At 47.8% G+C, this 24,865-nt stretch overlaps 1 protein-coding gene across 1 annotated transcript in view; it reads left to right on the forward strand.

Moving 5' to 3' along the window:
• PCNX3 (pecanex 3) overlaps positions 1–24,865 on the forward strand; it is a 67,067-nt gene that overhangs the window by 18,687 nt on the left and 23,515 nt on the right. The window contains 17 exon segments of the mRNA XM_087705319.1: positions 99–228; positions 1,852–2,021; positions 2,875–2,971; positions 3,177–3,312; positions 4,692–4,852; positions 6,010–6,163; positions 9,250–9,282; positions 10,994–11,165; positions 12,182–12,292; positions 12,639–12,730; positions 16,032–16,141; positions 16,296–16,401; positions 18,306–18,398; positions 19,325–19,475; positions 20,719–20,866; positions 22,921–23,098; positions 24,095–24,203. Coding sequence (XP_087561445.1) covers positions 99–228; positions 1,852–2,021; positions 2,875–2,971; positions 3,177–3,312; positions 4,692–4,852; positions 6,010–6,163; positions 9,250–9,282; positions 10,994–11,165; positions 12,182–12,292; positions 12,639–12,730; positions 16,032–16,141; positions 16,296–16,401; positions 18,306–18,398; positions 19,325–19,475; positions 20,719–20,866; positions 22,921–23,098; positions 24,095–24,203 — 2,151 coding nt within the window.

Below are 24,865 nucleotides of genomic sequence, written 5' to 3' on the forward strand. Positions count from 1 at the left end.
AAGGAATTCACAGTCGTGTAAATAAAAGGGGTTTTGCAAAGATTCTGCTTCGTGCTTTTGAAGGAAGGCTGGGTCAGAAGAAGTTTTTTCTCTTCCAGCTGCCCCCGGGGAGGAGCTAACCAAGACGGACCAATCCAGCAACATCAAGCGGGTGCAGGCGATGCGACGGAGGCACAACGCAGGCAGCAATCCCACACCGCCATCCTCCGTGATGGGATCTCCCCCGAGGTACGCCCTTCTGCAAACAGCTTTTGCCCCCGTCCACAGCTGGTGCTGTCCAGCCCCTCTCTCTCTCTCTCTCCCTCTCTCTCTCTCCCTCTCTCTCTCTCTCTCTCCCTCCCTCCCTCCCTCTCTCTCTCTCACACACACACACCCTTCATCCTTTTTTTTGCATATTGTTTTTATTTTTCCATTTTCATAGCATATAATCACATGTATACTATTACATAGTCAACATCGTATTGTATTATAGCAATAGCAATAGCAGTTTGACTTATATACCGCTTCATAGGGCTTTCAGCCCTCTCTAAGCGGTTTACAGAGTCAGCATATTGCCCCCACAGTCTGGGTCCTCATTTCACCCACCTTGGAAGGATGGAAGGCTGAGTCAACCTTGAGCCAGAGAGATTTGAACCGCTGAACTGCAGATAGCAGTCAGCTGAAGTGGCCTGCAGTACTGCACCCTAACCACTGCGCCACCTCGGCTCCATTTATTATTAAATGTTTACATCAATTCACCTTACCATCAACTCCCAAAAACAATTATTGGCTCTTCTGTTCTCCATACACCGTATTTGTACCTTATCCATCACTTTTTTCCCCCTCTCTCTTCCCCCTCCCTACCTCCTTTCTTCCTTCCGTTGTCCTTCCCTTCTCTACTTCCCCTTCCTCTCTCCTCCTTTTCTGCCCCATTATTTAAAGGGAAGATTTTTCTCCCCACCCGGAAGGAAAGGGTTTTTTTTTGGTGGAAGTCGGCCCAATACAGTTTCCTAAAGATTACCCCAAACTTTAGATGCTTTACTGAACTTGGCTACTGAATTAAAGCAGTTTTCTTGATTCAATCCATCCCTTTCTTCCCCCCTCTCTCCTCCCCCTCCCTACCTCCTTTCTTCCCTCTGTCGTCCTTCCCTTCTCTACTTCCCCTTCCTCTCTCCTTCTCCTCTCTCCCCTTTCCACTCCTCCTTTCTCTCCTCCTCTTCCCCCCTCCTCTCTCCTATCCCTCTCTTCTTCCCCTACCTCTCTCCTCTACTTCCCACTCTTCATCTCATTTACTTGGTGTATTTCAGCTTCTGAGCGAGCTCCATTTTATGTTGATGGTATTTATAATTCCTTTTCAGTATACATATTTGATTTTAACATATATCTTCCTCCTTTTTTTAAAAAAGTATACATGTTATGCTTTTAAACACACACACACACCCCGCCTAATTTTGGCCGAGATGTAGACCTGGTTACAATTCCCAGCTATTCTCATCATTATATTTATATAATTATACATCCTTACACGCCCTCAATTTGTGATTCTATTTTTAAATCTCAATAGTTTCCCATTGTAAGTATATTTCATGTTCCCTCTCCATTTTTCCTTATCTGGGTTTAGATTACCCTTAATTGTCTATAAATGGCAATGTTCATTACAATTCCCTTAATCTACTATATAAACCTATAGACTATACATATATAGTCATTATGCGTTTAAACCCTCCCCCAACCTAGTTTTGGCCGAGATGTAGACCTGGTTACAATTCCCAGCTATTCTCATCATTATATTTATATAATTATATGTCCTTACGCGCCCTCAATTTGTGATTCTGTCTTTAAATCTCAGTACCCTCTATCCTTTATGGTCAGTTTGCAGGACCTCCAGCGAGGCCGAGCCTCTTCTCACTCCCGGGCGCTGACCCTGCCCTCCGCCCTTCAGTTTGCCAGCTCGCTCCTGCTGCCCCGCGGCGCCATCCATGAAGCCTGCAACTTTGACGACACTTCAGAAGGGGCGGTCCACTACTTCTATGATGAGAGCGGTGAGTGGGGAAGTTAGGGCACTTGTCCGGGGCACAGACGTTACAGCAGGGAGTCCTCAAGCTACGTCCTGCAGGCCGGATATAGCCCGCTGAAGCCATTAATCCGGCTCGTGTGGGATCACGAGACTGCCCATCGCCCCACCTAGAGACGGAGACACATACAAACACACACAAACACACACACACACAGACACACACACAAGTCCCTCATACACACCCCAAAAGGCAGCCACATCGCTTCACTAACCTGCTTTCCTCCCCCAGGAGCATAAGAAATTTAAGTTTAATTTGTATTCTTTAATGGATTGCTAAATTGGCCACTCCCACCCAGTCACATGATCGCCTAACCACACCCACCCAGCTGGTCCAGGCCCCCAACAGTCTGAGGGACCCGGAATGGACTTGGCAAGGAGTCTCGGGAGAGTCACGAACCAATCAAGCGAAGTAATTTGTCTCCTGCAAACTCTACTCCCCTTCAGCTCCTCTTTTACTTCCTCTGGGAGGGGCCATTCACCGTCTACCTGTGGCTTTATTCCCAAGTCGTCCCCTGTTCTTTAGCTGTTCCCTTCATCTGGCAGCTCTGCGCATGCGCACACTGGGAACAGGCTCCAGCTGTTCTTTTGCCTCACTGTTGTCTGACTCTGAAGGCAGCTGATAACTGGCATACGGCCCTGGGCCCCTCTCTGCCTCCGACACAGAGCCCTCCTCAGAGCCTTCCCCAGACTCCAGGACTGACCCATCTTCCTCCCCAACCCTCCTCACTGTCTGAGTCTGCCGCCACTGGCGGGCCACAACAAATGCTTGCAACAGGAGTCTCTCCACATGGCTCACTTCTTCTCTTCCTTCTGTCCAGGCGTCAGGCGCTCTTACACTTTCGGTTTTGCTGGGGGCGGCTACGAGAACCCAGTGAGCCAGCAAGTGGGCATGGAACACGCCACCAACAGCGGCTGGTGAGTCTCTCTTTCAAGCTTCCAAAATGTTCCTCCGTAGAAGTGAGGTGCTCACGTGACCTCCCCCCCCCCCAAGGGACACTGCGACCCTGATATATACAAGCCAGTTGCCAAGCCTCTGAATTTTGATCACCTGACAACGGGGACGCTGTACCAGTCCTAATGGTGAAAAACATCTCATCTCTCTCTCTCTTTACCTTGGCAGGGACAGGCACTCGCATTCCTCCAGTTTCAACTCCGCGGAAGTTCCCGAGGGGACCCCCGCCCTCTCCCTGCTGCAGCCGCGGCCCGTGGTCCTCCAGGGAATGCAGGTGCGCCGGGTGCCGCTGGAGATCCCGGAGGTGAGAAGGGGAGGCTCGGAAAAGGTCTGCTCCGGGCTCCTTAAAACGCTGCTTGTCAAATGTCTATGGAGGGTCTCAATCGTCCAGGCTTCCCAAGAGCACGAAGCCGACTCCTCGTCCCGATAAAGCCCCTTTTATTTAGGTGAAAGGGAATTCCTCTCCAGCAAAGTCCCGGCCAAGAGTCTTTCGAGAGATTTCACAACTGCAGGCTTTTATCAGGCTGGGAGAGCTGCCAGGCCGATATCTTCTAAACTCCACGCTGTAGCAGCAATTCCTTGGCAAGAAGTCAGGAACAGACCTAATGAATTGAACTAATTGTCTCCTGCAAACTCCACTCCCCTTTCGCTCCTCTTTATTCACTATGGGAGGGGCCATTCACCTTCCACCTGTGCTTTTACTCCCAAGTCAACGCTGATTTCTGAGCTGTTCTTTTCTTCTGGCAGCTCTGTGCATGCGCACACTGGGAACAGGCTCCAGCTGTTCCTCTGCCTCACTGATGTCTGACTCCAAGGGCAGCTGATAACTGTCGGACGGCCCTGGCCCCCTCTCGGCCTTCGACACAGAGCCCTCCTCAGAGCCTTCCCCAGACTCCAGGACTGGCCCATGTTCCTCCCCAACCCTCCTCACTGTCTGAATCTGCTCCTCTGGCCGCTGGCGGGTCCCAACCGAGTATGTCTTTGGCTTAGGAGTGAAAGCACAAGGCTAGAAAATGGGGGATGTGAGTTCTAGTGCCTTAGGCAGGAAAGACGGCTGGGTGACTTTGGGCCAGTAACTGAGGTGGCGCAGTGGTTAAATGCAGCACTGCAGGCTACTTCAGCTGACTGCAGTTCTGCAGTTCGGCTGTTCAAATCTCAACCGGCTCAAGGTTGACTCAGCCTTCCATCCTTCCGAGGTGGATAAAATGAGGACCCAGACTGTGGGGGCGATATGCTGACTCTGTAAACCGCTTAGAGAGGGGCTGAAAGCCCTATGAAGCGGTATATAAGTCTAACTGCTATTGCTATTGCTAACCAGGAGACAGTGAGTTCTTGTCCCATCCTAGATATGAAAACCAGCTAAGTGACTTTGGGCCAATCACCAGGAGAGAAATGAGTTCTAGTTCCCCTTTAGGCATCAAAGCTGGCTGAGTGACTTTGGGACCATCAGCAGGAGAATCTTGAGTTCTAGTTCTGACATGTCCCAGAAGTGCTTTGGCACCCAGAGGGCCCAAGAAGAAGAAGAAGACGAGAAGGGAAATGTTTTCAAGGGGGAACCCCCCCTCCGCACAAAAAAAGGCCAGTTGCCTTTTGGAGAAGCAGTTGTGTTATACTTTCCTTGTGTTGAGGATGTGAAATGGAATAGCCACATTTCTCCCCCCCCCCTTCTTTTTCTTTTTCCAGTTTGATCTTCTTGACCAAGAATCCCTGCACGAGTCCCAGGAAAACACCCTCATGATCGAGGACAAGTGTCACCCTCGACAATACTACAAGTTTTGGCTCCTGCCCGGCCACTGGATGCGAGTCCGCTATGACCGTTTGGCGCTGCTGGCTCTGTTGGATCGGTGAGCGTCTTAATTGGGAGGGTTTTCTGGGCTGTCTCTTAACACAAAAAGCGACACACATACACACACACACACACTGTTGTTGTTGTTAGTTGTGAAGTCGCGTCCGAACCATCGCGACCCCATGGAGAACGTTCCTCCAGGCCTTCCTGTCCTCTCCCATCCTCTGGAGTCCATTGAAGCTCAGGCCGACTGTTTCGGTGACTCCATCCAGCCACCTCCTTCCTTCCTTCCTTCCTTCTTTCCTTCCTTCCTTCTCAGTGGTTAGAATGTAGTATTGCAGGCTAACTCTGCCAAATGCCAGCAGTTCGATCCTGATTGGCTTGACTCAGGTTGATTCAGCCTTCCGTCCTTCCGAGGTCGGTAAAATGAGGACCCAGATTGTTGAGGTCAGTAGTCTGACTCTGTAAAACCGCTTAGAGGGGGCTGTAAAGCAGCGTGAAGCGGTATATAAGTCTAAGGGCTACTGCCATTTCCTTCCTTCTCAGTGGTTAGAATGTAGTATTGCAGGCTAACTCTGCCCACTGTCATCAGTTTGATCCTGACTGGCTCAAGGTTGACTCAGCCTTCCGTCCTTCCAAGGTGGGTCAAATGAGGAACCAGATTGTTGGGAACAAGAGGCCGACTTTGTAAACTGCTTAGAGAGGGCTGGAAAGCACCATGAAGTGGCATATAAGTCTAAGGGCTATTGCTAAGTTTGAGAACTTAGCAAAGGTGTGTGAACTGTGAGCCCAGGATTACTTTCCTTTGTTCTCTCTGTCCCCCACCCCACCCCCTAACAATTTGGAGAAATCCCAGCCGCTGCATATGTTATTTATAAAAAACTGTGGCCTCTTTCTAAAGAGCCGAGGTGGCGCAGTGGTTAGGGTGCAGTACTGCAGGCCACTTCAGCTGACTGTTATCTGCAGTTCAGCGGTTCTAATCTCACCGGCTCAAGGTTGACTCAGCCTTCCATCCTTCCGAGGTGGGTGAAATGAGGACCCGGATTGTTGTTGGGGGCGATATGCTGACTCTGTAAACCGCTTAGAGAGGCTGAAAGCCCTATGAAGCGGTATATAAGTCTAACTGCTATTGCTATTGCTATTTTTCTGCTGGAGAGCGAGCTGGAAAGTTTATTTTGTTTTAGCCTCGCTTTCTTCTTTTTTCTGTTCTTCCAGGAATCGTCAAGTCGCCGAGAACATGTTTGTGGTCTTCTTGGTGACCCTGGTGGCCTTCCTAGGCTACCTCCTTCTCCTCCAGGGCTTCTTCCAAGACATCTGGGTCTTCCAGTTCTGTGTGGTCATCGCCAGCTGTCAGTACTCTTTGCTCAAGGTGAGGTGAAGGCTTCGTTCCCCCCTCCCTCTCCCCCCCTCCAGCCTCCGGCAAGGTGGTTGAGAGTTTCTGTTCCGGGTGGGTGTCTGTCCGTTTCCACCTCAACTTGCCTCGCCTAGCCGCCAGGGTTTCGAGCCAAAATCACACCAAAATTACAATCAGTGGTTAGAGTGCAGTACTGCAGGCTATTTCTGCTGCCCGCTGCCTGCAGTTTGGCAGTTCGAATCTCACCAGGCTCAAGGTTGACTCAGGCCTTCTGTTCTTCCAAGGTGGGTCAAATGAGAACCCAGATAGTGGGGGGCAAGAGGCTGAGTCTGTAAACCGCTTAGAGAGGGCTGTAAAGGCACTGTGAAACGGGATATAAGTCTAAGTGCTATTGCCCTTCCTTCCTTCCTTCCTTCCTTCCTTCCTACCTACCTACCTACCTACCTACCTACCTACCTACTTACACTGACTCTGTAAACGGTTTAGAGAGGGTTGTAAAGCACTGTGAAGTGATATATAAGTCAAGTGTTAGTGCTAGTGCTATTGCCCTCCCTCCCTCCCTCCCTCCCTTCCTTCCTTCCTTCCTTCCTTCCTTCCCTGAATCTGTAAACTGTTTAGAGAAGGTTGTAAACCACTGTGAAGTGGTATATGTCTAAGTGCTAATTCTGTTCTCTATATTTTATATTCTCTTTTCTATTTTATTTTTATATACATTCTGTTCTATTGTGTTCTATAATTCCATTCCATTTTATTCAGAATCCTATTCTATTCTACTCCTACTTTATTCTACTCCCTATTCTATTCTATTCTATTCTACTTTACTCTTTATTCTATATTCTATTCTACTCTACTCTATTCCTTATTCTGTTCTATATTACTCTACTCTACTCTACTCTACTCTACTCTACTCCTTATTCTATTTTCTACTCTACTCTACTCTACTCTATTCCTTATTCTGTTCTATTCTATTCTATTCTACTCCTTATTCTATTCTGTTCCATTCCATTCTCTCTTCTCTTCTCTATTCTATTTTATTCTATTTTCTATTCTACTCTACTCTATTCCTTATTCTGTTCTATTCTATTCTATTCTACTCCTTATTCTATTCTATTCTATTCTATTCTATTTCATTCCATTCTCTCTTCTCTTCTCTATTCTATTTTATTCTATTTTCTATTCTACTCTACTCTATTCCTTATTCTGTTCTATTCTATTCTATTCTACTCCTTATTCTATTCTATTCTATTCCATTCCATTCCATTCTCTCTTCTCTATTCTATTTTATTCTATTTTCTATTCTACTCTACTCTACTCTATTCCTTATTCTGTTCTGTTCTATTCTATTCCGTTACATGACCATTTTTCACAATTACAATTGTTGCAGCATCTCCACTTCACGTGATTAGAATTTGGGCCCTTGGCCACTGGCATGTTTTTCTGACTGTTGCATTGTCCCAGTTATCGTGTAATCATTATTTTTTTGTCTTTCTCCAACCTCCTTGCAAAACAAAAACAAGATTTTGCAGTCAAAGTAGGCCCTATAGCAGTGTTTGTATACCAGCGTTTCTGACCCTCAGCCGCTTCAAAAAGTGTGGACTTCAACTCCCAGAATTCTGGGGGTTTTTGAAGTCCACATTTTTTGGGGTTGGGAAAACCTGCCCCCCGCCCTTTCCTTGAGTATCAGACCTTACCTTAAGAGGTACATCAAAATCTATCTTATAATTCTGTGTTGGGTTGAATTCCCCTTCCTGTTATATAAGAGCAGTGTTTCCCAAAGTGTGGTGCGCGTACCCCCAGGGGTACGGGAAGAGTTTGGTGGGGGTACGCGTTGCACCGGAGTTTGGTGGGGATCACGTGGGAATATCCACTGCACCGTGCTTAGCTGCGCCTACAGAACAAGGAAAGGAATAGGCGCGTATCGCAGGTTTTTTTTTTATAATTTATTTATTTTTATTAGTAAAAGAAAAATACAACAATCAATAACTTGTAAAAGACAATACAACATCCACCAGTGTTTTGCTTTACATTTGACTACGTTTCGAGATATTCCCATAATATCAAAATCATTATAGACATCAAAGGTTAGGTATCTTCTTCCCTCCCTCCTTTCCTTCCCTCGTTTCTTCTTTTCCACTCCCCTTTCTTCCCTACCCCCTTGCCTCCTTCCCTCCTTCCTTCCCTCCTTTCTTTTCTCCTTTTCTCCTTTCCTTCCCCCTCCCTTTCCTCTCTCCATCCCCCCTCCTTCTCACATACCTTCCCTCCTTCCTTTCCTCCTTCCCTCCTTCCTTTCTTTTCTCTTAATTTCCCTCCTTTCTTCCCTCCTTCCTTCCTTCCTTCCTTTCTACTCTCCTTCTCTCCTTCCTTCCCTCCCTCTTTCCCTCCTTGCTAGCCTCTCCTCTTCCCTCCCTCCTTCCTCCCCCACTTTCTTCTCTTTCTTCTCTCCTTCTGCGTATCGCAGTTTTTACAACTTCATATTTATGCGAAGTTGCTTTTTCTGCATTTGCGGACATTAAATCGAAAAAAAGGAACAGACTATTGGACGTGGAACCGCATCTCAGATTAAAATTAACAACCAGGGAACCAAATTATGACGATCTTGTCATCTCAACATAAAACAATTTCCTCCTTCTCATTGAATCAAATAAATGTTCTTTATAATATAACTTTCGAGGGAAGATGGAAAGTTGGAGGGGGGCGAAAGAAAGAGGTGTATGGAGGGTCGAAGAGGTATATTGGGTTTCTATTTTGGGGGGGGTATTGTTGACAAGAGGAATTGCTGTGTTTATTGTTTAATGTTGTATGGCCCCGGTTATGCACAGTATATATGTGACTGTATGAAAATGAAATATGGAAAATAAAAACACATTTTACAATATAATATAACTTTCGTTTATTTTGCGTATGTACCCAAAAAAGAAAAAAAGAAATATATTTTGATTTTTATTAAAGCGCATGTTTTTTTTTGAGGGGTACTCAGCGTTACGAAAATTATAGAAGGGGTACACCTATGTCAAAAGTTTGGGAAACACTGTATAAGAGCTACGGGATCGTGGTGAACAAAGGCCTAACCATTTTTTTCTCCTTTATCTCCTTTTCTCCAGAGCGTACAGCCAGATGCGGCCTCTCCTATGCACGTGAGTAGTGGCTAGGAGAAAATTGAACAGGTTTAACAGAGGCAGGTGTGGAAAACGGGGGGGGGGGGTTAAAGCACTGTTGCGCAACCAGTGGCAACTGTAAAAGGTGAGGATTTCCACTCCCAGAATTCCCCAGTCAAGTTGACCTCCATATCGTTTAAAGCAGGGGTAGTCAACCTTTTTATACCTACCGCCCACTTTTGTATCTCTGTTAGTAGTAAAATTTTCTAACCGCCCACTGGTTCCACAGTAATGGTGATTTATAAAGTAGGGAAGTAACTTTACTTCCCTACTTTATAAATCACCATGACCTGAGAGACCGCCTCCTGCCGATTACCTCCCATAGACCAATCAGATCTCACAGGCTAGGTCTTCTCCGGATTCCATCTGTCAGCCAATGTCGGTTGGTGACTCCCCGGGGGAGAGCCTTCTCTGTTGCAGCTCCAGCCCTCTGGAACGAACTCCCTGTTGAGATCCGGACCCTCACTACCCTCCCGGCCTTCCGCAAAGCCGCTAAGTCCTCGCTGCTCCAGCAGGCCGGGGGGCTTTTGAAATACCCAGCCCCACGGTAACTGTGAATGTTGTGTATTTTAAAGTGTTGTTTTGTCTATTTATCCCCTTTCCCTTGTTTATTGTAAGCCGCCCGGAGTCCTTCGGGAGTGGGCGGCATACAAGACCAATAAACATAAACATAACAACACATACTTTATAAAATTTCTAAAGCAGAGTTACAGCAAACCCCTACCGCCCACCATGAAAGCTGGAACGCCCACTAGTGGGCGGTAGGGACCAGGTTGACTACCACTGGTTTAAAGCTTGCTGGCTGGGGAATTCTGGGACTTGAGGCCCACCCATCTTTAAAGATGCTGGAGGGGAATTCTGGGAGTTGAAGTCCAAGTCTCTTGGATCATTTTAGCTGGGGAATTCTGGGAAGTGAAGCCCACCCACCTTACCGGATGCTGGCTGGGGACTTCTGGGAGTTGAGCCCCTCATTTTCTTAAACCATTCTAGCTGGAGAATTCTGGGAAGTGAAGCCCTCCCATCTTTAAGGATGCTGGCTGGGGACTTCTGTGAGTTGAGCCCCTCATTCTCTTAAACCATTCTAGCTGGAGAATTCTAGGAGTCGAAGTCCTCCTATTTTAAAACATGCTGACTGGGGACTTCAGGGAGTTGACGTCCACCCATCTCAAAGCTTGCTGGCTATGGAATTCTGGGACTTGAAGCCCACCCATCTTTAAGGATGCTGGCTGGGGAATTCTGGGAGTTGAAGTCCAAATCTCTTCAACCATTCTAGCTGGAGAATTCTGGGGAGTGAAGCCCTCCCATCTTTAAGGATGCTGACTGGGGAATTCTGAGAGTTGAAGCCCTCACTCTCTTAAACCATTATAGTTGGGGAATTCTGGGAATTCAAGCCCACCCATCTTTAAGGACGCTGGCTGGGGAATTCTGGGAGTAGAAGTCCATATCTCTTAAAGCATGCTGGCTGGGGAAATCTGGGAATTGAAGTCCATCCATTCAAGCATGCAGGCTGGGGGATACTGGGAATTGAAATCCACTCATCTTAAAAGTTCCTGAGGCTGAAAAACACTTGACCTAAAACAAATTCTTGGCTGGGGAGCTGGTGACCCAGTTCTTTCTGCACCAGGCCCTGAGCATTATCAATCTCAGCCACATTCCCAAAGCTTTTTCAAGCTTCCATTTCTCCCGGCAGGGACACAACTGGATCATTGCCTACAGCCGTCCAGTTTACTTCTGCGTGGCTTGCCTCTTGATTTGGCTGCTGGACCTGTGTGCTCGGATCGGGCCCTTCCCTCCCATCGTCCTCTACGACGTCACCCTCTTCTCCACTGACTTCTTCTACTGCACCCGGGATGTGGCTATCGGTACGCGACCGATTGCGGGGTTGGGAGACCTCGGATCTAGTTAAGCAACTCCTGGTAACTGTTGTGGCCCGCCGGTGGAGCTGGCAGCAGATTCGGACAGTGAGGAGGTTGGGGAGGAACCTGGGTCAGCTCTCCAAGCCAGATAAGGTCTGTGACTGTAAATCCTCCCTTGAAAGACTTTGCTGGATGTGAATGAGCGGAATTCACGGTCAATTAATGAAAGGGGTTTTTGTCGGGACAACAAGGAGTTTGCTTTCCAATATGAGCATGTGCAGAGTGGCTAGACATGAAGGGAACAGCTAAATAACGAGTCAAATTGGGAGTAAGGCCACAGGGGGACGGTGAATGGCCCCTCCCAGAGGGAATAAAAGAGGAACGACAGGGGAATGGAGTTTGCAGGAGACCATTAGTTTGCTTCATTGATTCGTGACTCTCCGAGACTCCTGGCCAACTTTTGCAGATGTCGGCCTGGCAGCTCTCCAAGCCAGATAAGGTCTGTGACTGTAAATCCTCCCTTGAAAGATTTTGCTGGAGGTGAAGGAGCAGAATTCACAGTCAATTAATAAAAGGGGTTTTTGTCGGGACAACAAGGAGTTTGTTTCATGCTCTTGGGAAGCTGATATCGGCCTGGCAGCTCTCCAAGCCACATAAGGTCTGTGACCGTAAATCCTCCCTTGAAAGGCTTTGCTGGCTGTGAATGAGCTGAATTCACAGTAAATTAATAAAAGGGGTTTTTGTCGGGACAACAAGGAGTTTGTGTCATGCTCTTGGGAAGCTGATATCGGCCTGGCAGCTCTCTAAGCCAGAGAAGGTCTGTGACTGTAAATCCTCCCTTGAAAGACTTTGCTGGATGTGAAAGAGCAGAATTCACAGTCACTTAATAAAAAGGGGTTTTGTCGGGACAAGGAGTTTTATTCATGGTCTCGGGAAGCCTCGGTCAGAACAGTAACACCTCCCCTGGCCTAATTTTTTTTCTCCTGGTTTTAAGTTTTCTTTCTTTCTTTTTCCCTCCCCAGTTTTCACTCTTTGCTTCCCCGCCATCTTCCTCTTCGGCCTTCTCCCGCAAGTCAACACTTGCTTCATGTACCTTCTGGAACAGGTCGAGATGAATATCTTCGGCGGGACAGGTGAGGAGGGTTAGGGGGAAATGGGACCTTTTGGAAGGGGGTGAGGACACAACATTTGGGATTTGACAACTGTAACAATAGAGGGGAGGCGTTGGCTCAGTAGCCAAGATGCTGAGCTTGTGGATCAGAAAAGTCGGCAGTTTGACGGTTCGAATCCCTAGCGTCGTGTAATGGAATGAGCTCCTGTGACTTGTCCAAGCTTCTGCCAACCTAACCGTTCGAAAGCATGTAACAAATGAAAGTAGAAAACTAGGAGCCACCTTTGGTGGGAAGGGAACAGCGTTCCCTGCGCTGTTAAGCAGAAACTTGCTATTCACTGCCCTGTTTTTTCCTTTTCCACGTCCAGCTGCCACCAGCCCCCTCACCGCCTTATTCGCCCTGCTCCGCAGCATCCTCGTGGCTGCCCTCCTCTACGGGTTCTGTTTCGGAGCCATTAAGGTATCAACTCTGGGAAGGAGGGTTGTTTGAGGGGGAGGGGGAACTATCTATTTTTTGGTCAGCCCCCCAAAACAATGTTTTAATATCCCCTCTCCCCAGTGGAGCTGACATTTTGCACCGGCAAGATTGCCCAAAATGTATAAAGATAGATCTGCCAAATGTTGGAAGTGGAATCAACCATTGGGTTCATACCATCATTTGTGGTGAACTTGCCCCAAAGCAAGAAAATATTGGACGAAAAAAAACAATGCTTTAATCCCCAGGTTTGACCATACTGAGCCAATGTCTCACCTGGGCCCCCTTCAGTGCTTGATTTGGGGGGAAACACATCCTAAAATATCCCAGAGGTGCTTTCTTTTTCAAGAAGCAACTGGACTTTCTGGTTTTTCTTCGAAGACGTTTTGCTTCTCATCCCAGACGCTTCTTCAGTTCTGACTAAATGGTGGAAAATGGAAGGATTTATCCTCCTTGCAGACAGCTGGTCATTTGCATCCTTTTAGAGAGTCGCTGAGGCCACTTGGAGGTTTATTTGTGTCTTCTTTGAAGAGGTTTCGCTTCTCATCCCAGACGCTTCTTCAGTTCTGACTAAATGGTGGAAAATGGAAGGATTGATCCTCCTTGCAGACAGCTGGTCATTTGCATCCTTTTAGACAGTCGCTGAGGCCACTTGGAGGTTTATTTGTGTCTTCTTTGAAGAGGTTTCGCTTCTCATCCCAGACGCTTCTTCAGTTCTGACTAAATGGTGGAAAATGGAAGGATTGATCCTCCTTGCAGACAGCTGGTCATTTGCATCCTTTTAGACAGTCGCTGAGGCCACTTGGAGGTTTATTTGTGTCTTCTTTGAAGAGGTTTCGCTTCTCATCCCAGACGCTTCTTCAGTTCTGACTAAATGGTGGAAAATGGAAGGATTGATCCTCCTTGCAGACAGCTGGTCATTTGCATCCTTTTAGAGAGTCGCTGAGGCCACTTGGAGGTTTATTTGTGTCTTCTTTGAAGAGGTTTCGCTTTTCATCCAAGAAGCTTCTTCAGTTCTGACTAAATGGTGGAAAATGGAAGGATTGATCCTCCTTGCAGACAGCTGGTCATTTGCATCCTTTTAGAGAGTTGTTGAGGTGACTTGTAGAGGTTTATCAGTGTCCCCAGGGTCACCTGAGTGCTGCTCCTGGCTCCTGTAGTCTGCAATTTTTTCCCTCTGAAAATCCATTCATGCTCCCACACCCTTCGAAGGGTGTCCGTCCCAAATTGTATAGCTAAAAGTCTGTAGAGCTTTTCAGCCATCCCGGTCATGGTTGTCCCAAAGGTGCTTTTTTCAGGAGGCAACTGGACTTTTTATTTTGAAGACGTTTCGCTTCTCATCCAAGAAGTTTCTTCCACTCTGACTGGATGGTGGGGAATGGAAGGATTTATCCTCCTTGCAGACAGCTGGTCATTTGCATCCTTTTAGATCAGTGGTGGTCCCTACCGCCCACTAGTGGGCGTTCCGGCTTTCATGGTGGGCGGTAGGGGTTTGCTGTAACTCTTGCTTTATAAATTTTATAAAGTCAAGTTACTTCCCTACTTTATAAATCACCATTACTGTGGAACCGGTGGGCGGTTAGAAATTTTTACTACTAACAGAGATACAAAAGTGGGCGGTAGGTATAAAAAGGTTGACTATCCCTGTTTTAGAGGGTCGTTGAGGCCACTGGAGGCTTATCTGTGTCCTCAGGAGGGTCACCTGAGGATTTATATACCTTGCAGACAGCTGGTATTTTGCATCCTTTTAGAGTAGTGTTTCTCAACCTTGGTGGCTTTAAGTCCTGTGCTGGCTGGGGGAGTTGAAGTCCACAGGACTTAAAGTTGCCAAGATTGAGAAACACTGTTTTAGAGGGTCATTGAGGCCACTTGGAGATTTATCTGTGTCCTCAGGGGGAATGGATTTCCAGAGGACAATTGCAGACTACAGGAACCATTTGCACCACTCAGGTGACCCTGAGGACACAGATAAGCCTCCAAGTGGCCTCAACGACCGTCTAAAAGGATGAAAATGACCAGCTGTCCCCAAGGAATATAAATCCTTCCCAGATAAACCTCCAAGTGGCCTCAACGACCCTCTAAAAGGATGCAAATGACCAGCTGTCTGCAAGGAATATCAATCCTTCCCAGATAAACCTCCAAGTGGCCTCAACGACCCCCTAAAAGGAGTCAAATGACCAGCTGTCTGCAAGGAATATAAATTGTTCCCAGATAAACCTCCAGGTGGCCTCAACGACCCTCTAAAAGGATGCAAATGACCAGCTGTTTGCAAGGAGTATCAATCCTTCCCAGATAAACCTCCAAGTGGCCTCAACGACCCTCTAAAAGGAGTCAAATGACCAGCTGTTTGCAAGGAGTATCAATCCTTCCCAGATAAACCTCCAAGTGGCCTCAACGACCCTCTAAAAGGAGTCAAATGACCAGCTGTTTGCAAGGAGTATCAATCCTTCCCAGATAAACCTCCAAGTGGCCTCAACGACCCTCTAAAAGGATGCAAATGACCAGCTGTTTGCAAGGAGTATCAATCCTTCCCAGATAAACCTCCAGGTGGCCTCAACGACCCTCTAAAAGGAGTCAAATGACCAGCTGTCTGCAAGGAGTATCAATCCTTCCCAGATAAACCTCCAAGTGGCCTCAACGACCCTCTAAAAGCTGGCAAATGACCAGCTGTTTGCAAGGAATATAAATCCTTCCCAGATAAACCTCCAAGTGGCCTCAACGACCCTCTAAAAGGATGCAAATGACCAGCTGTTTGCAAGGAATATAAATCCTTCCCAGATAAACCTCCAAGTGGCCTCAACGACCCTCTAAAAGGATGCAAATGACCAGCTGTTTGCAAGGAATATAAATCCTTCCCAGATAAACCTTCAAGTGGCCTCAACGACCCTCTAAAAGGAATCAAATGACCAGCTATCTGCAAGGAGCATAAATCCTTCCCAGATAAACCTCCAAATGGCCTCAACAACCCTCTAAAAGGATGCAAATGACCAGCTGTCTGCAAGGAGGATCAATCCCTCCATTCCCCACCATCCAGTCAGAGCTGAGGAAGCTTCTTGGATGAGAAGGGAAACGTCTTCAAAAACAAGAAAGTCCAGTTGCTGCCTGAAAAAAGCATCTTTGGGACAACCAGGACCTGAATCTCCATAGACACTCTAAAATAAATTGTTGCTGCTCCTGGATACACAACCTGCGCTGTGCTTTGCCAACGAACCTGCGCTTTGTAGAGTTGAGACGTTGCCATCACCAGCATGCCGGATGTCCCTTGCGTTCTCTTCCCGCTTTCCAGGTGCCATGGGGTGACCAGCATGTGCCCGTGCTCTTTTCGGTCTTTTGTGGCATCCTGGTGTCCCTGTCCTACCACCTGAGCCGTCAGAGCAGCGACCCTACCATCCTCTGGTCTGTAGCTCCCTCCCACCCTCACCCTAACCTTTCCAGGGGGGGGGCGGGGGGGTTCCGCTAGGGAGAAGACAAGACTCTGTCGCTTGGATGCTTCTTCGGAATTCAACAAACCAGGTTTTCTCTCCCCACCCCCACCCCCGACGACGTTTAGGTCTCTGATCCGCACCAAGCTTTTCCCCGAGTTCGAAAACCGCAACATGGAAGATCCCCCAGTCGGCGTGAAGGATCCCCTCCCGGAGAAACTGCGCAGTTCCCTGGTGAGGAAGGCCTTTGCCCTGAAAAGCAGACCCGGATCTCAGCCATCCCTTCTTGGGGCAGCGGCGGCGGTGGGGGGGGGGTGTTAATGGGGAGGAGGAACTAAACCAGGGGTGTCATACTCGATTTCATTGAGGGCCGCAGCAGTGTTGTGTTTGACCTGGAGGGTGGTGGTGATGGTGGCAGGGTGGATGTTTCCAGGATGGACGTGGCCCGGAGGTGGGCTTCCAAAATTGCAGCAAGAGATGTAAGATATAAGACACATAAAAATAAGGGAAAGAGAAAAGAATATTTAGAAATGGGAGAATAGCAGAATGATATGAGTCCAGCAGAGAGAGAGAGAGAGCGAGAGCGAGAGAGAGAGAGAGAGAGAGAGAGATTGTTAACAAGGTAAAAATATGGTTTTATTAGAATGTGTGGGAATTATATTAAGACCCTTAAAGCTGATGAATAATTAGGTTACGTTGATTATGTAAAACTTGAAAATTTGAAACTCGAAGCTTCATATTGTTAATGGAAAACAGAGGGAAAAGAAATGAAATGTTTATTTTATTTTTTTAAAGAGAAAAAAACTATATGGTTTCTGTGTGTTAACAAATTAGAAATGGGAAAATAGCGGCTAAAATCGGAAATAATGGAAGTATCATGTTGAATGAATTGTGGTTTTTTGATGGGAATGTTAAGGGGGGAATTTGGACAACACTGGTCACAAAAGAATTTTTATTATGTCAGAAAATAAATATATTTTTTTAAAAAAAGTGCAGCAACATGTTCGCTGCCTTGTTGCTGGGTGGGCGTGGCCTAGTCAGCATCTTGCCCTACGCCGGGAGGGGGGAGGCATTTTTCACCCTCTGGAGGCTTTCCTCAAGCCTCTTGGGGGGGGGGGTGAAAACTGCTTCCCCTGGGCTCCGGAAACTGGCCCGTTTCCACACTTCCAGAATCTCCCGTAGGACTGTTTTCTCCCCCTCTCTGAGCTTCCGTGAAGGCCCTACACTTACCTGGCATAATAAATGGGCTGCGTGGAGATTCCGGGGAGGGGAGGGGTGGGCGTGGCAAGCTAGGGGTGGCATTTGGGGATTCGCCAAACTGGGCAGAAACCTAGCTGGATGATTGCCCGAACCTGTGCAAACCCCCAGCAGCCCACCCCTGGCGTCGCCAGCTTGATGCCAGCTTGTGTCGGGGCGGCTGTGGTGGCTCGAGCGCTCTGCCAGCAAAAACGGGCTCCCAATCTGTTTTCGGCTGGGACAGCCTCCTGCAACCCTCAGCCACCGAAAAAGGGTCTCCGTTTTCGCTGGCAGAGGGTTGCAGGGGGCCGTCCCAGCCGAAAACGGAGATTGGGAGCCCATTTTCGCTGGCAGAGATACCCCGGGCCAGTCCCTTGCTGTTGCGGCCCCGTGAGTTAGATCTAAGCCCCGTGCGGCCCGGATGCGGGCCTTGTGTTTAACATCCCGGAATGAAATCATGGAAAGGCGTGTCCAAGCTCCATTCCGCATCCAGAGCTTCTGGCTTCCCCTTTCCTGCTGTTCAACATATCCGTCCCACTGTGTTAAACAGCCAAAGGAACTCCTGGGACATTTTTTTTCATCCGAGAAAATTTTACTCAAAAGCCATATGGGTGCAGAAGGTGAAAAGCCACGTCTAATATTTTCGCGCGCAAACAGCAGAGGAGAAACGTTTCCTTTTCCCCCCTGACTCTCCCCATGTCCAATGTCCACCAATCAGTTGCACTGGCTTTATTTTGGAAACGGCCTGTCTGCCTCGGAGATTCCCGGGCGATTACCTTGGGGGGCTTGTGCCTGTCTCGCGTTTCCAGGCGGCACACACTGGCTACTGTTGTCTGCGGGTACGGCCGCGTAGCGCGTCAACTGTGACAATGATACCTCTTTTATCCTTCTGCCCAACGCAGCGCGAGATCCTTCACTCTGACCTCGTCATGTGCTTCATCATCGCCGTGCTGACCTTCGCCATCAGCGCCAGCACCGTCTTCATCGCTCTCGAGGTACCTAAGACCAGAACATTGAGGGGGAGGGAAGGAAAGGGGGGGCGTGGGGGGGGCAGGGGGTAGCCGCTTGGCCTGTGGATAATACAGGGGGACGCTGGTTCTACAGAGAATCCTTGACTTGCTATAGTTTGTTTCGGGACGGTTCAAAGTTACAGGGGCACTGAAAACAGTGGCTTATGACCGTTTTTCACACGTACGACTGTTGTGGCATCCCCATGGTCACGTGATTAGAATTCTGACTTTTGGCAACTGACTCGCATGCAATGGTTGTCTGTGGAAGTTGTGGGTGTAAAAAACACTGGAGTTTTTAAAGAAGAGATTGGACAAGCATTTTATCTGCCATGGTTGATATAAAGTTTCCTGCTGGAGCAGGGGGTTGGGCTAGAAGACCTCCGAGGTCCCTTCTGACTCTGGTTATTCTGTTATTCATGCAATCCCCTTTTTGGGATCCCCCCTGACAAGCATGGCCAATGGGGAAACCAGATTCCGTCTTACTAACATAAAAACCACTCCAGTGATTCACTTAAGAACTGTACCAGGGATGAGGTGGCTCAGTGGCTAAAATGCCTAGAAAGGTCGGCAGTTGGGCGGTTCGAATCCCTAGCGCCGCTTAACGGAGCGAGCTCTTGTGACTTGTCCCAGCTTCTGCCAACCTAGCAGTTCGAAAGCATTTAAAAAATGCAAGTAGGAAAATAGGGACCACCTTTGTTGGGAAGGGAACTGCATTCCGTGCGCCTTCGGCGTTGAATCATGCCGGCCACATGACCACGGAGACGTCTTCGGCCAGCGCTGGCTCTTTGGCTTTGAAACGGAGATGAGCATCGCCCCCTAGAGTTGGGAACGATGTGCGCGGGGAACCTTTACCTATCCAATTCTCTTTTTCCCTTTTCTGCATAGCGTTTCTCTCATTCTGCCCTCCTCAGTCTGTTCTAGGCTACGTACTCTATGCCCTGGCAGGATTGGTGGGTTTTGTCACCCACTACCTCCTGCCACAACTCCGGAAGCAGCTGCCCTGGTTTTGCCTCTCCCAGCCCGTCCTGAAACCGCGAGAATACAGCCAGTTCGAAGTCCGCAGTAAGTGCACCACTGAATGGGAAGTGAGCGGAGGGCCTGAGAGGCTCTGGGTTCTACTACCGTCCCCTCATCCCCGACACTAGGCATGCTGGTCGAAAGTGAAGGCAGTGGTTGGGCACCGACTGGATCCCAATTTAATTTCTTGCGTGAAAACCTCCAATAGGATTGCATCTAGAGAGGAGTCTACTATTAGCAATTTAGAAGTGGGTGGACTTCAACTCCCAGCATTCCCCAGCCAACATGGCCATTGGCCAGAATTCTGGGAATTGAAGTCCAGCCCTCTTAAAGCAGACTGGTTAGGGAATTCTGGGAGTTGGAGTCTGCCCATCTTAGAGCAGGCTGGCTGGGGAATTCTGGGAGCTGAAGTACACCCATCTTAAATCATGGTGGTTGGGGAATTCTAGGAGTTGAAGTCTTCCTATTTTAAAACATGCTGACTGGAGAATTCTGGGAGTTGAAGTCCACTCATTTTAAAGCATGCTGGCTGGGGAATTCTGGGAGCTGAAGTCCTCCCATTTTAAACCATGGTGGTTGGGGAATTCTAGGAGTTGAAGTCCTCCTATTTTAAAACATGCTGACTGGGGAATTCTGGGAGTTGAAGTCCACTCATTTTAAAGCATGCTGGCTAGGGAATTCTGGGAGCTGAAGTCCACCCATCTTAAACCATGGTGGTTGGGGAATTCTAGGAGTTGAAGTCCTCCTATCTTAAAACACGCTGACTGGAGAATTCTGGGAGTTGAAGCCCACCTATCTTAAAACATAGTGGCTAGGGAATTGTGGGAGTTGAAGTCTGCCCATCTTAAAGCATTCTGGCTGGGGAATTCTGGGAGTTGAAGTCCACCCATCTCAAACCATGCTGGTTGGGAAATTCTGGGAGCTGAAGTCCTCCCATCTTAAAGCAGGCTGACTGGGGAATTCTGGGAGCTGAAGTCCACCCATCTTAAACCAGGGTGGCTGGGGAATTCTGGGAACTGAAGTCCACCCATCTTAAACCAGGGTGGCTGGGGAATTCTGGGAGTTGAAGTCCACCCATCTTAAAGCTTGCTGGCTGGGGAATTCTGGGACCTTAAACAGACTGTAGATTAAGAGTAATTGTAGAATAGATTAGGAAGTTGCAGCAAGCTTTGAGCTTGTCTCGGGCTCAGGGTTATCGCAGACCATTTGGGGTTGAAATGGGGGAAACGTGGTGGTCTCCATCCTCTCTTTTGACTTCTCTACTTCCCCCCCCCTCCCGTCCTTCCAGGCGCGGCGGAGTTGATGTGGTTTGAGAAGCTGTACGCCTGGCTGCAGTGCGTCGAGAAGTACGTCATCTACCCAGCTGTGGTGCTGAACGCCCTGACCATCGATGCTCATTGGGTCAGCAGCCCTCGGCAGGAGAAGCTCTGCATTCCGTAAGTCCATCCAGTCCAGCCTGCAGTCCCTTTGGTGGTGGTGGTGTATGTGGGGAGGGGGGGGGGGGAGAAATCGCCTCACACGTACAAAGGAGTTTCCAATGACTTCATCATCTTTTAAACCCCATCCCCCCATACTCCCTTGCGGGATGGAGCCTTGCCAAGTGAATGGAGCCAGCAGAATTGTTTTAATGGCCGGATGCCCCTCATGTCGCCATTGCGGAGTTTCCTTCAGCAGATATATTCTCGGTGTGCCCAGAGAGAGAATAGAGATACAATATCAGATTACAAAATGCCCAAAGGAGGAAAAGCCTCAACTAAACTAAACTAAACTAAACTAAACTAAACTAAACTAAACTAAACTAAACTAAACTAAACTAAACTAAACTAAACTAAACTAAACTAAACTAAACTAAACTAAACTAAACTAATTAATGGCCGGATGCCTCTCATGTTGCCATTGCGGAGTTTTGTTCAGCAGATATATTCTCGGTGTGCCCAGAGAGAGAATAGAGTTTACAATATCAGATTACAAAATGCCCAAAGGACGAAAAGCCTCAACTAAACTAAACTAAACTAAACTAATTAATGGCCGGATGCCTCTCATGTCGCCATTGCGGAGTTTTGTTCAGCAGATATATTCTCGGTGTGCCCAGAGAGAGAATAGAGTTTACAATATCAGATTACAAAATGCCCAAAGGACGAAAAGCCTCAAGTAAACTAAACTAAACTAAACTAAACTAAACTAAACTAAACTAATGGCCGGATGCCCCTCATGTCGCCATTGCGGAGTTTCCTTCAGCAGATATATTCTCGGTGTGCCCAGAGAGAGAATAGAGATACAATATCAGATTACAAAATGCCCAAAGGAGGAAAAGCCTTCAGCGCAAGGAAACTTTCGTTGTTTTGCGACGTCACACGTACAAAGAGGGTAGGCCTTATGGACAAGGCTGCTTTTCTTGATGGTGGTGCAGGGGTCAGAATGCAGTATTTCTAGGCTAATTGTGGCGACTGCCAGCAGTTCGATTCTCACCGGCTTAGGGTTGACTCAGACTTCCGTCCTTCCAAGGTTGGTAAAATGAGGACCCAGATTGTTGGGGGCAATATGCTGACTCTGTAAACCAATTAGAGAGGGCTGGAAAGCACTGTGAAGTAGTATATAAGTGTTATTGTTATTCTGTCCTGCCCCTATTTTTATTCCTATTCCTATTCTATTCTATTCTATTCTGAATTGTATTGTATTGTAGTCTGAATTCTAATTCTATTCTATTCTAATTCTATTCTATATTAATTCTATTGTACTCTATATGAATTCTATTCTATATGAATTCTATTCTATATTAATTCTATTTTATTCTAATTCTATTCTATATTGATTCTATTCCAATTCTATTGTATTCTATATTAATTCTATTCTATATTAATTCTATTCTATATTAATTCTATTTTATTCTAATTCTATTCTTTTCTATAAATTCTATTCTATATTAATTCTGTTTTATTCTAATTCTATTCTATTCTATACATTCTATTCTATATCAATTCTATTCTATACTATATTAATTCTATTCTATTCTACATTAATTCTATTCTATTCTTCTACTCTACTCCCTATGCTATTCCCTATTCTATTCTATTCTATTAATTAATTCTACTCTCTTCTAGTCTTTATTCTATTCTTAATGCTGTTCCTTATTCTATTCTGATGTCGACCTCTGCCACAATAAATGGAAGGAAGCAAATCTTTCAAAAGTTTGCACTTTCCCCCCCCCCTTAAAAGAGCGATAGGTAATAACCAATAGCAGTAGACTTATATACCGCTTCATAGGCCTTTCAGGCCTCTCTAAGCGGTTTACAGAGAGTCAGCATATTGCCTCCAACAATCTGGGTCCTCATCTTACCCACCTCGGAAGGATGGAAGGCTGAGTCAACCCTGAGCCGGTGAGATTTGAACCGCTGACCTGCTGATCTAGCAGTAGCCTGCAGTGCTGCATTTAACCACTGCGCCACCTCCCCTTCTTTCCTCTCCCTGCCCCCAATCCGATCCCCCCCAGGTGCCGAGCTCTCCTCCTCACCGTGGCTGGCATGAAACTTCTGCGGAGTTCCTTCTGCTGCCCCCCGCAGCAGTACGTCACCCTGGGCTTCACTGTGCTCTTCTTCCAGTTCGACTACAAACAATATTCGGAGGGTTTTCTCACCGACTACTTCATCATGTCTATTGTCTTTAGCAAGGTACGTGCGGGTTTGGGGCAGTTCCCCCCCCCCGCCCCCCTAGTATCTAGAAGGAAGAGACCAGGGGCCTGCAGGGATTTACAGCCAGTGGTGGGATTCAAATAATTTAACAACCGGTTCTCTGCCCTAATGATCAGCTGGGTGGGCGTGGCCATGGTGGGCGTGGCCAGGGCTGTGTGACAGCCTTCAGCCTCCTTCAGCGTAGTGGGAGCCAAAACAGGGGCACGGGGGGGAATCCTGGAAGGAGCGGGGCAGGGCCAGCCACCAATTAATCAGTTCTCTGCCCTAATGACTGGGTGGGAGGGCGTGGCCGTTGTGGGCGTGGCCAGGGCTGTGTGACCGCCCCCCCCAACACGCCCCATTTTGGGCCTAGTAGGCCTCCCTGCAGCCTCCTGGGAGCCAAAACAGGGGTGTGGGGCAAATCCTGGAAGGAGCGGGGCAGGGCCAGCCATCAATTTAACAACCGGTTCTCTGCCCTAATGACTGGGTGGGAGGGCGTGGCTGTTGTGGGCGCAACCAGGGCTGTGTGACCGCCCCCCACAACATGCCCCATTTTGGGCCTAGTAGGCCTCCCTGCAGCCTCCTGGGAGCCAAAACAGGGGTGCGGGGGGAATCCTGGAAGGAGAGGGGCAGGGCCAGCCACCAATTTAACAATCGGTTCTCTGCCCTAATGGCCGGGTGGGTGGGCGTGGCCATTGTGGGCGTGGCCAGGGCTGTGTGACCGCGCCCCCCACGACACAGCCCATTTTGGGCCTAGTAGGCCTCCCTGCAGCCTCCTGGGAGTCAAAACAAGGGCGCGGGAGGGGCCCTCCTGGAAGGGGCAGGGCCAGCCACCAATTTAACAACTGGTTCGGCTGAAGTGGTGTGGACCAGTTGAATCCCACCACTGTTTACAGCTGTGCTTGGGGTTTGTGGATGTACAGGTGAAATCCTCAACGTTCTCTTTTTCTCCCCTCTCCTGTGGTTTTCATTGTTTGTTTCTTTTTTTAACCCCAGCTGTGGGACCTCTTGTACAAGCTCCGTTTCGTCCTCACGTACATCGCGCCCTGGCAGATCACCTGGGGCTCAGCCTTCCATGCCTTTGCCCAGCCCTTCGCCGTGCCACGTATCCTTTTCCAAGAAGGGGAGGAAGGAGGAAGGAATTTGCCTTTCCTCGCCAAAACCAAAGTCACAAATAACCTGTGGAACTCAGGGCCTCAAGAAATTTTGAAGACAGCATTTGTTTGTTTGCTTGTTTTTTTATGTATTTGTTTATGAAGGCGAGAAGGGAAGGAAGGAAGGAAGGAAGGAAGGAAGGAAGGAAGGAAGGAAGGAAGGAAGGAAGGAAAGAAGGGAAAGGCATAGGAAGGAGGGAAGGACAGAGACAGAAGAAAAGAGAAAGAAAAAAAGAAAGAAAGAAAAAGAAAGGCATAGGGAAGGAAGGATAGACAGAGAAAAAAAGAAAAAGAGAAAAAGAAAAAGACATAGGGAAGGAAAGCAAGAAGGACAGAGACAGAAGAAAATAAAAAGGAAGAAAGGAAAAAAGAAAGAAAGGCATAGGGAGGGAAGGAAGGAAGGACAGAGACAAGGGAAGGAAGGAAGGAAGGGAAAGGCATAGGAAGGAGGGAAGGACAGAGACAGAAGAAAAGAGAAAGAAAAAAAGAAAGAAAGAAAAAGAAAGGCATAGGGAAGGAAGGATAGACAGAGTAAAAAAGAAAAAGAGAAAGAAAAAAACATAGGGAAGGAAAGAAAGGATAGAGACAGAAAAAAATAAAAAGGAATAAAGGA

This window comes from Thamnophis sirtalis, unplaced genomic scaffold, assembly GCF_051295495.1.
Source record: "Thamnophis sirtalis isolate CommonGarterSnake01/CBP01778 unplaced genomic scaffold, rThaSir2_p1.2 scaffold_2, whole genome shotgun sequence".
Lineage (NCBI taxonomy): Eukaryota > Metazoa > Chordata > Lepidosauria > Squamata > Natricidae > Thamnophis > Thamnophis sirtalis.